The following is an 11,379-nucleotide window of genomic DNA, read 5'->3' as shown; positions in this document are numbered from 1 at the left end:
GTGGCAGTCCTGCTGGCCCCCCGCCTTGTATATTGACGATATTGTCATATCGGGTAACACAGCAGAAGAAGTTTTTGAGAAGGGGCATAAAATAATTCAAATGCACTCCAACAGCCATACAAGCTCTGCCCTGACTCCACGGCCATTGCCCCAGCTCCCTGCTCTGAGCATCAGCCGCCCCAGCCGTGAGCCCCAAGGACACAGGAGCTCCCACAGCCTGTCCCCTGGGGTCCCGCTGAGGGTCCCCCTGCTGAGGTGAAGTCCCAGCAGGGGTGGGGAGCCAGCGGCAACAGGAGGGCGACTGGCCCATCAGAGCCCCTGCCGGGGTGTGCGTGGCAGCGGTGAGAGGGCTCCTGTGCTGCTGGGGCCAGGCTGGGGGCACCCTCCTACCTGGCAGGTGTCGATGAGCCCGTAGGCATAGCCAGCACACAGGTTGTTGCTGTGGACGGCCCCTGCGTACCACCGGCTGCTGTTACAGAGGTGGGTGTCCAGGAGGTGGACGGGGGCCTCCTGCAGGACATCAGGTTGTCGGGAACCTGTCAGCACAGAAAGCAATTAACCCCCAGCAGCTGGTTACCAGTTCTCCCCCCTCTCCCTGCTTGGTGAACCCCTTCCCCAGGGCTCGGCTTTGCACCCGGGAGCCCTTGGGCCAGCGCTTCCCTCTGTTCTCGTGCTGGGCAATGGGCTGGGTCCATCTCCCGATGGGCAACTGTCCCCACAGCCCGACTCTGGCCTTCGTCCCTGCTCTCGGGAAGCCCAGCCCTTCTCCCCAGCCAGCCAAGCTGGCCCTCGGCACACCAGCACTTTTGGGGAACTCACTTCTTGCATTCGTGGAGCCCCAACCACTGACGTAGCAGTTTTTCAGCTCCGACACCCTCAGTGAGGCGTCGGGCACACAGGCCAGCTGTACATAGTAGCTGCACTGGACTGGGTGATCCAGCTCCAGCAAGGCAATGTCGTTCAGCTGCGAGATGTTGTTGTAGTGCTCGTGCATCACGAGCCGCTGGATGTGGCGCACCTGGACCTCCGGGCCCATCTGAGACAGCCGGTTGGCCCCGATCACCACGCGCCAGAGGAGTTCGGGCCTGGAAGGCAGATGGAGAGGGGTGAGAGGGAGTGGAGCCCCGGGCTGCAGCAGCCCAGCCATTCCCTGCCCTCGGCTTCCCCAGTGAGGGAGCACAGCCACACTACTGAGACGCCTCTGGCACTGGCCATGGCCAGCTGGCAGCCGTGGCTGCTGGGGAGCGGTGGCACGAACCCAGCCTTCTCCAGAGCAGTCCCTGCTGGCTCGGGAGTGCTCTGGTGCAGGGTGAGGGACTGGGGAGGGAGCAGCACGTGGTGCTGCCACAGGGCACTGGCTGGGGTGAGTAGAAAGAATGAATCAAACAATAAAACAACAATTGGTTAAATTAATGATTGAGACACAAATGCCTTGGACGAAATGTCTACCATTGGCACTTTTAAACATAAGAACTAAACCACACAGTGAGACTGGATTATCACCATATGAAATGCTCTATGGCATGCCTTATTTTCAAGGAATGCCTTTGGGGAATAATGTAATTGAGGATCAAAGTATCCAAAAATATGTAATTACTATTGGAAAAAGATTAAAATAGTTAAGAGAAATTGGGATGGTGGCCCAAACACCACCTTCAGGATTTGCGATTCATCAGTTAGAACCAGGAGATAAGGTTCTAATAAAAACATGGAAAGAAGAAAACTTATCTCCCCTTTGGGAAGGACCTTTTCTTGTTTTATTAACTACAGAAACAGCTGTGAGAACTGCTGAAAAAGGATGGACACACGTGTCGCGAGTAAAAGCTCCAGTGAAGGAGTGGAGAGTCACATCTGAGCCCGGAGAAACTAAGCTAACCATCAGACGAACCTGAAAAGGCCTTCATCAAAGAATATAAGCTAAGTGGCTGTGGGAATTTTATTGTGACTTACTCTTGTAAAAATTGGTGAATAGAGAGACTCCGAAGTGGGTACCTATTAGGCCACAGTATATACACTTTTTGGGACATAGCATACATACAAATCAGAAAAGGCCACCCCTTAGGATAAAAGAAGAGGGCAAGACCGGAGGGGAACCGGTGTTGCGGCTTGAAAAGGTCTGCCAAGGGCTGCAACCCCTTGGGGCTGTGACCGCCGATCACTGTGGCCCTGACCGGACCTCTTCTACTGCTCGGGGTGAGTTCCTTGACTCTGGCTACGGAAAATAACTGCAGTCAGTGTGTGGTGATGCATTATGTAGAGAAGATAACAAGACCGTATGCTATGATCCAAAAGAACTCCCTTAAGGTTATACACAAAACTGTTATTTAACTCATCACGAAATAGAAACAGGAGTAAAATATGAAATTCCCACAATTGCTAAAAATCATTAAAATGTAGCTAGTTGTTATGTTTGTGGTGGAAGATCCTGTGTATTAGGAAATATAAGACCCAGTTTTTTAAACTGATACACTTGGTCATACAAGGAATGCAGATAACTGCAGTATACTAAAGGCAAAAGAAAATCCAAAATTGGCACCAATTCGGCAAGTATTGACTCAATTAGAAACAAAAACACGAATCAATACCATAAAAAAAGAAGATGGGGGATTGTGAAATGTGTTCACCTGATTCGTGTTAATATCTTTAACTGTTCTGTTTGTCCTTGTATGACCATGGGCTTGGGAGAAGCGGGATTGTATGTATGTAGTTTCTGTTTCTTGCAAGAACCCCTAAGGAAACCAGTTTTTGTTACTGGTGCTGAACGGGAGGGGTCTGTGGGGCACACGCCTGGAGTCGGGGGTCGTCCTGGGGCGAGCCAAGGAAAACTCCTAGAAGATTCCAGAAGGTGAGGAGGGCATGCGCCAAAGAAGACAGGCCTCTCATTAGCATAGGCCAACCTTGGTATGAATATGTATTAGGAGAAGCGATATAAACCCAAAACAGGACTTGCACGTGTGTGCAAGTGAGCGGAGACTCCCGGTGCACCCAGCGCTGTTTGCTTGTCTTTACTCGTTTAATAAATTGTAAACTTTAATTGGAATCCTGTTTGAGGAAAAATCATTTATCACATATACTAAAACTGAACGAAGCCTTCTTTCCATCCTGTTACACTAAGGTCTGATGTGCAAACTCTGTATGGCTGTTTGTATGTTATGGCGTGATAGGTGATGTCATTCCAAGGTGTCAAGATCTTACCATCCATGTCTTGAATACAATAAAGGAAATACTTATTTTAACTTAATATTTATTCCAGCTTCACCATGCTGATCAATAGCCTTGAGATGCTAGTGCAACAAACGAGCACCCACATTCAGAAGTTCACCTTCACAGGTTAGGCTGCGTTGGGCATGAACGTGCTCGGGCTACGACCAAAGAAGGAAGAGCTTTTCTGAGAGGCAAAGCAGCCCCAGCTAGCAACCGTGCAGTTCCAGGGAACACCCTGACCCTTTATGGCTTGCGCTGTTCTCAGCAGAGATTCCTCCTCACGGGGCATGTCCAATTGCACAGTCAGCCCTAACGACTGCTGCTTTGTTAACGCGTGCTGGATGCAAGTGGGAAAGCTAAAAAACAACTCCCCCCTGCCTTACCAGAAGGTTCAAGCCTGTGTGAATTACTGTGATTATTAGTGTTCACTTTTTAATCAAGCCTAAGGAAGAAAAGCGCACAAAGCGTCAAAGTTCCCAACTTTTTTTCTCTTTATTTGCAACTTTATTTTTTGATCTGAAAAATGCTAAATCTTCTGAGGCTTTTAACTCCCGATGTTTTGAAACTGTGTTAATATATAAGAATGCTTGCATTTCCTTTTTTCATGAAGTGCAAGCATGTTTTAGCTTTGATACTTGCAGAGAACCCCTTGAAGGTAGGACTTCCGTATGGTCCCAGTAAGTTCATATAAATAAAAATCTTCCATTGTAATTTTGACATGACTGACTGCTAAACTGTGACCTTTGCACATAAGGATGGCAAAACTGAAGCTATTTTGTGGACTGTAAAGTATTCAGCCTAATTTTTAAAGCTCCTTCTGTGTGCTGAAGCACAGTCAAAAAAGATACTCATTTCAGAAGTTTGCAGGAGCAGATTCTCAGTGTGAATTTGCACAGCTTAAAAGTAGGTGAAAAGAGGTAATGACAGCTGTAGTAATTGCTAATTAGATTAGTGCTGTAGGTTTTTCGGATGAATGTTTAATTAACCCAGCAATGACTGGTTGCATGTAATTAGCACAGTATTCTGCAAAATCAAGAATGTGTTAATTGGATCAGATTTCTCAGCCTTTAAAAATTCCATATTAGGAGTAAGTTGTGCCCAGGGGCCTAACAGGTTTTTGCTCTCTCAGCACAGCTACCAGGGCCTCTGCCAGTATCACCATGTGGGTCGGAGAGGTGAGGGGTGGACCCATATCGCTACGTGGATGCTCTGGTAGTCGTGCCATTATAGCAGCAAACCTGCCTGACTTTTCATTTAGTGGCATCCACTCAGAGGTTGCATGCCTTCTGCAACGACAGCTTTTCCAGTGTAACCATGTTTACAATGGAAGGGCTGTTAAGGTGATCTCTTCCATTTCAGAGCCTCCCCTGTGCACACCTATCTTACAGAACAAGGCTAAGCCACAGTTGCAGAGCTCGCTCAAGATTCAGCTCAGCCCCAAGTGCAGTTTGCACCCTTGGAACGTTTTATTTGACTTACTGCCTCTTTTCCAAATGCGTGTGTTTTACCTTGACAATAACTGAAGAGAAGTGCTGTTTATTCTAACTGCCCAAGCGAAATAAATCTTCGGTGCAGGTTATTCTCTTAAATAAGGATTTCATGCAACTGGCTTTAATGCCTGTAAGTACATCAAACACTAGAGTTACATCAAACTCTTACCAAATTCTGCGCAGCCATATGCTCCAGGGAAAAGCCTCTGAAGTTGCACTCAGTGCTTCATGCTGTGCTCGCTGCCTTGTTCCCCCTTTCTGAAATACTCACAGCTAACCTCACGGCTCCCAGCTAACAAGCTTTTGCATGTTTTACTGGCAGGCACTTGCAGTACTTTCTCCTAAACGCACCGGCTCCTCACTGCAATAGGAAGACGACGAGATACCCTCCATGGAGAGATGCTCCCTGCTGGTTTGTACAGCTGCATAATCACGTCATGTCTGGGAGCGTGTGCTGTGCAGCACCCTGCTTGTGAAGAGGCCTTGGGGTTGAGGCTACCTTAGGTCCTCCACCAGGCAGCTTGCCAGTGGAAGAAGGAAACACTGATGGTGAATTATAAATATTTTGCATTTGTTGTTTCGCTAAACCTAACTCCTTGAACATCTGGTATGGAGCCACCAGTTTCAGCTTCCCCGAAATCTCTCCCTGACAGCTGTGCAGACACTCTCTGCTCAGGTGCAGAAAAAGAACGCGGATGAGAAGACTCTACAGCTGGCCTTCTGCAAGAATATAGGTGAAAATGTTAATCATCCACATGGAAAATAAAGTCATCCTGTTTACAGTGCTGTCAAGGTTTAGACTGGACTGGACTCTAAAATGAATGATGGATGCTCTCTAACTTCTCTCTCAAGAAAAGAGATGAGACACAGAGACTTATGAGTTGAAAAGAAACAAAACTACTTTAATGAAATATTAATAACAATAAAAAAGATAATAATATTAAGAAGAAAATAATGAAATATATACAATATATACAAAACTGTATTAAGCTCCCAGGATGATGTTCACGTCACAGTCAGGCACTGGGGGACTGGACTCAGTGACAGACAGGAACTGGATTCAGGAACACACAGATCGAGATCAAAGGCAGATGAACAGAGAGAGTCCTCCTTGGACACCAGCCATTATAAAAAGAGGCTGACCCTTTGATCCCTCAGCTTTTATACTAAGCACCGAGGAACACACAGATCGAGATCAAAGGCAGATGAACAGAGAGAGTCCTCCTTGGACACCAGCCATTATAAAAAGAGGCTGACCCTTTGATCCCTCAGCTTTTATACTAAGCACCGTGCAGATGGGATGGAATACCCTGCTGGTCAGTTCTGGGTGACCTGTCTGCTCCTTCCCACAGGTTTGACCCCCCTACGCTCCCCCACTTCCAACCCTCCAATGGGGCAAATAGCAAAGTCAGCCAACCCTGGTTGGTACGGGAATAAGTATAAACAAGAGCCTCTCTGCATCCCATTCCTTGGCATTCACTATAAACATCAGACCTTGTCTCCAATAGAAGCCAACATGCTCTGAAAAAATCACGGAATCACAGAATTGTTGGAATTGGAAGGCTCCTCTAGAGATCATCTCATCCAACTCCCCTGCTAAAGCAGGGTTGCCCAGAGCACATTACTCAGGACTGCATCCAGGTGGGTCTTGAAGATCTCCAGAGAAGGGGACTCCACAACCTCCCTGGGCAGCCTGTCCCAGGGCTCTGTCCCCTTCCCCGTAAAGAAGTTCTTCCTCATATTTGAATGGAACTTCCCATGTTCCAGCTTGTGCCCGTTGCCCCTCGGCCTGACACAGGGACCCACTGAAAAGAGTCCAGCTCCATCCTCCTTCAACCCACCCTTTAGATACTTATAAGCATTAATAAGGTCTCCCCTCAGCCTTCTCTTCTCCAGGCTGAAGAGTCCCAGCTCTCTCAGCCTTTCCTCATCAGGGAGATTCTCCAATACCTTAATCATCTTTGCTGCCCTATCTTGTTAATTTCAGAGGGTGCAGTTAGTTAGAAGAGGCTTAGCTGAAAAGCAAAATTATGGAAAAGAAAATTAGTTCTCTTTTACCTCAAACCGGGACAAAGGCTTCACGCTCCATGGCACCAGCAAAATGCACTTCAACTTGATACACACAAAAGGGACCAAAAGCTAAAATTAACAACAACAATAATAATTATTGTTAATAATAAAAAGTCAGGGCCAGCCTTACATTTCCTTAAGGCCTTTTCTGAGGCATTTTTGTTTTGCTGGTTTAGGGTATTACTTATTACCAGCCAGTTAGTCTGGCATTGTGCTGGTGGCTGCAGCCTGCAGCCCGGGTGCTCAAAGAGAGCAGGCATGTACCTCAGCTGCCTTTCTGAGCAGGCATCTCAGCTTAAGCATCCCTCTGCTGAAGCTGGTTCAAGCTCACCTCGCGCTGCACTACGTATGGAAGCATTCAAGCAGCCTGTGCCTTCAGACAGCAGCTCCTGGAGGGAAAGAGGGGTTAGAAGAGCTAATGCTAGGGTGGGCTCGTGCAAATTGCATGAGGTTCAGCCAAGCCAAGTGCAGGGTCCTGCACCTGGGATGTGGCAACCCCATGCACAAATACAGGTTGGGCGGAGAATGGCTGGAGAGCAGCCCTGAGGAGAAGGACTTGGGAGTGCTTATGGACGAGAAGCTCAACATGAGCCGGCAGTGCGCGCTGGTAGCCCAGAGAGCCAACCGTGTCCTGGGCTGCACCAGGAGAAGCATGGCCAGCAGGTCTCGGGAGGTGATTCTGCCCCTCTACTCTGCACTCATGAGACCCCACCTGGAGTGCTGTGTCCAGCTTTGGAGTCCTCAGCACAGGAAGGACATGGACCTGTTGGAACGGGTCCAGCAGAGGTCCATGGAGATGAGCAGTGGGATGGAGCACCTCTGCTGTGAAAACAGGCTGAGACAGCTGGGGTTGTTCAGCCTGGAGAAGAGAAAGCTCTGGGGAGAGCTTATAACAGCCTATCAATACCTGAAGGGAGGCTACAGAAGAGCTGGGGAGGGACTCTTTGTCAGGAAGTGTAGTGACAGGACAAGAGGCAACGGTTTTAAATTGGAAGAGATTTAGATTAGATCTCAGGAAGAAATTTTTTACTGTGAGAGTGGTGAGACACTGGAACAGGTTGCCCAGGGAAGTTGTGGATGCCCCATCCCTGGAAGTGTTCAAGGCCAGGCTGGATGGGGTTTCGAGCGACCTGGTCTAGTGGGAGGTGTCCCTGCCCATGGCAGGGGGTTGGAACTCAATCATCTTTAAGGTCCCTTCCAACTCTAACCGTTCTATGATTCTATGATTCTGCAGCTGGATATTATCTGAGCAGAACTCCTCACACCATGCAAGTGGCTTGGATGAAAATTTACTCCCTAAATTAGACTACTGCTTTGTCTAGTTTAGCCCCCGTGTAACCCTGTCTGGGCCGGGGGATCAGTAGATTTCACTGTGCCTACTACTGAGGAACGGACAGGGTGGAAGATATAACTTGCCTTTGAGTTTTCTGGCGATCAGGTCAGGGAGAAAATGGAGCCCGAGAGACATTTTCCTTTAACGTCTACTGCCTCATCCTCAGTATGTGACATTGTGACTGGGAAAACTTCCCGGCCAGGACAGGTTCCGTTGCAGCACAGCATGTCTTTAACATGGACCTCTGTCTTCATGGCATGAAGAGTTTTGCTTCCATTCTGCAGCTAACAAGTGTCTCCCGTGCACACCAGCAAGGTTCACAAGGAAGTGGGCAATGCAACGGTGATGCAGAAAAGAAGTGGCAGTACCAAACTAAACAATATAGAAGGGCCCAGGAAGATGAGTACTGTTGAGACAGCCAATTTCTCAGCTCTCCTGAGAAACCCCCCGATTTCTCACAGACTGCACATCGATCAAGGGGCACAGTCGGGCTCAAAATGAATCCTGGAAAACAGTCTCATGAAGCAAGGGGCTTGCAAGCAGCACGAACCACAGGAGTGGCAGCGCATACCTCTCTCTTGCATGTGCTCTCCATAACAGAGCATCAGCTGTTACTGCACATGGCTTGATTTTAGCATGCTGATTTAATATTTACAGAGTGCCAATAAAATTTATATGATGACAGCTGGTGGCTCCTGTGGTAATTTATAAACAGCAACAACAACACAACACAGACATCAGAAACTCCAAGAGGAATTCTACACTATTGTGCAATATTCAGCACAGAATAATGTGGGTATTTTTCTAATTTTGCAGACTTTTAATAATCTTTGTGTAATACATCTATATTGGACTTTATGTAAAGTATTATGCAAAGATAACATTTCCCCGAGGTGTATTTTTCCCTTCAGAACAGAGGTCACCACAAAGACTCATCTGGACTCTGTATCTGGATTTGATGCTCTGGAAAAAGTGTCAGGTAATTTCTGGAGTCCAAGCCTCTGCACGTTCAGTTGGGAAGTCCAGCACGTGATTGCCTGCTTTTCTTCCCGCACTGTGATTCCGCAAAAGAAATAATAAAAATGGGAACTGCTGTGCTGATGACGGAGCCAGGATGGACTACTGCCCTTGTTCCACAACCTGTGTTTACTCTGCACATCCACAAGTAGAAAAGGGTAAAATAAAATCTGTGTGATATAATGACTGGCCATTATCAGGGTACCACTACAGAAATGCAAATACCTGGTATTTGACTAGAAGATGACATTATCGACTGATTCTTTTTTTATTCTACAAGAAACCTCCACTGATCATGCTATCCCTCTTTGTTTATCTTTCTATTTTATTTCCCAAGTCCTCGGTTTCCTTCCCACTCCTTGGTTGCCGGTTCGTTGTGGTTTTCTTTCCATCTACATATATTCTTCAAATCAGTAAAAGGTTTTCACAGCTTACTGTGTCGTCATATAAAGGCATAAATTCATGTGCAATTTGTCATGGGTTTAGAGGCAGAGGCTGTTTTATACTATAACAACTTTTCCAGTGATCCACGTTTTTTAATAGTACCATTAAGTTGTCTATTATTTTCAGTGTTACCTGTTTCTAGGGACATATGTAGGTTGCTCTTGAGGAAGTGCTATTTTCTGGTTTACCTGGAACATGCTTCATTCTCTTTCCACACAACCTCCAGTTCCTGCTAAGAATATGTATTTTCAGGTCAGAGCAACTTCAGCGCAAAATGTTAACAATAGCCCTGTATAACAAAAGACTCCGGACACTGAAAAATGAATCAGGACAAGGTCCAAAAGTCTCGACAAAAGCTTGAAACCCACCTAAATACTAAATTGACATTTTGGGTACTCCCTTTTCAGAATAATCATATTATGATTTAAGTTTTAGCACGAATGTTATCAGTAATAATGAAGAGTTTTCTGTATGGCTGATGATCACCATTTCATCCATCATTGTGTGGGAAAAGTGCTCCAGGGCAAAAGCCCATCAATTTTCGGTGGGAACCATGCCACTCAGACAGATGGGGATATCTTTAGGTAGCTGAAAGATCATGTATGTGCATCAGCAATGGGTGCTCAAGGCACAACTCCCAGCTGGGAACACTGGAAATGCTGTCTGTTACAAGCCGTCTGTGGCGTTTAGCCACTGCTAATCCCTTGCGGGTCAGAATTATTTTTGGAAAACAAAGATTGGCTTGTATGTCCATGTACCCCCCTGTGAGCAAAGGGGACAGCACGGCAGGGGACCCAAATTTCACAACTTGCCTGTGCTGACTGAGAAGAGAGGGTAAGATGCAAAGTATAGAATTACACGGGTAATTATTTATTCATGAGCATGGGGTGTCCCATTCAAACGGGGTGTTGTTACACCTTTCAAGCTTCAGATCCAACACGATTTGACCACTCACTTGTTAACACACCTATACTACTGCTTTGAAAAATAACTATTAATTCTATGGTTCCATCGGCATCTTTCCTGATCTAGATGTCCATGAACTTGGCCTTGCTGCTTATGTATAATCTCAGATAATGGGAGGGTTTCACAGAGGCGTTGGGAGGCACTGGGATGCTGGCATTACCTTGGCAGTCCAGGTTCTTTACCATTTGTGGATGGCTTTAAGCTTCTGAGAAAGTCCTTATCTTCAAGGTGGAGACTGACCTACTGTTGTCTCAGAAGTGTTGTCATTTACCTGGTGAGCAACATCACTCCTCCTTGCAGTGAGCTGCAGCCCTTCAGTTAACCTGACTTACCGTGACTATGCAGTAGACAAGGTAAAATGTGCATTTATCTTAAGAAAGCTTCACATTATGATGAAGGGTCATACGATTTCACACCATAAAGAATAACGGGTACCATCGCCAGGGAGTGAGATGCTCCTCTCAGGGCCCCGGAGGCCACGGCAGAGTCCTTGTCTGCAGCGCCTACGCTTTGTCAGGACTTGCGAGGGGACACTGCGGAGAGGGCAGGAGGGGACCTGGAGGTGGGAACGGCGCTGCGTCAGCAGGCCCCAGCACCGCAGGGAAACGCCCGCACACGGGAAGGCGCATCGGGCAAACAGGTTACCGACAGGCTCCGGCCGGAGAGGGGAGGCCGGAGCTCCCAGGCAGCTCCTCCCGCCTGCGCGGGGAAGGCAAGGCGCAGAACCCCGACAGGCGGTTCTCAGAGCAGGAGGCGAGGCACGGAGAGCCGCCCCCCGCCGCACCTCCGTGAGGGACCCGCCCGTCCTCCCTCACAGCGCCCCGCCCCGCCGCCAGCGCGCGGCCAGCGCGCATG

General features: G+C 47.7%; 1 protein-coding gene across 1 annotated transcript; it reads right to left on the bottom strand.

Moving 5' to 3' along the window:
* Window positions 1-309: 309 nt before the first annotated feature.
* Window positions 310-1,234, bottom strand: LOC106894891 (acrosin-like). The gene is made up of 2 exons (XM_014953881.1): window positions 820-1,234; window positions 310-536 (listed from the first exon to the last, which is right to left on the bottom strand). Exons 1-2 carry the CDS (start codon window positions 1,145-1,147, stop codon window positions 310-312), a joined length of 555 nt encoding a protein of 184 aa, XP_014809367.1. The 5' UTR covers window positions 1,148-1,234.
* Window positions 1,235-11,379: the final 10,145 nt, after the last annotated feature.

The sequence above is a fragment of the Calidris pugnax genome, unplaced genomic scaffold (assembly GCF_001431845.1).
Source record: "Calidris pugnax isolate Ruff unplaced genomic scaffold, ASM143184v1 scaffold178, whole genome shotgun sequence".
NCBI classification, from domain to species: Eukaryota; Metazoa; Chordata; class Aves; order Charadriiformes; family Scolopacidae; genus Calidris; species Calidris pugnax.
Note: the sequence above shows the minus strand (reverse complement) of the source record. Positions and strands in the feature narration are given on the sequence as shown.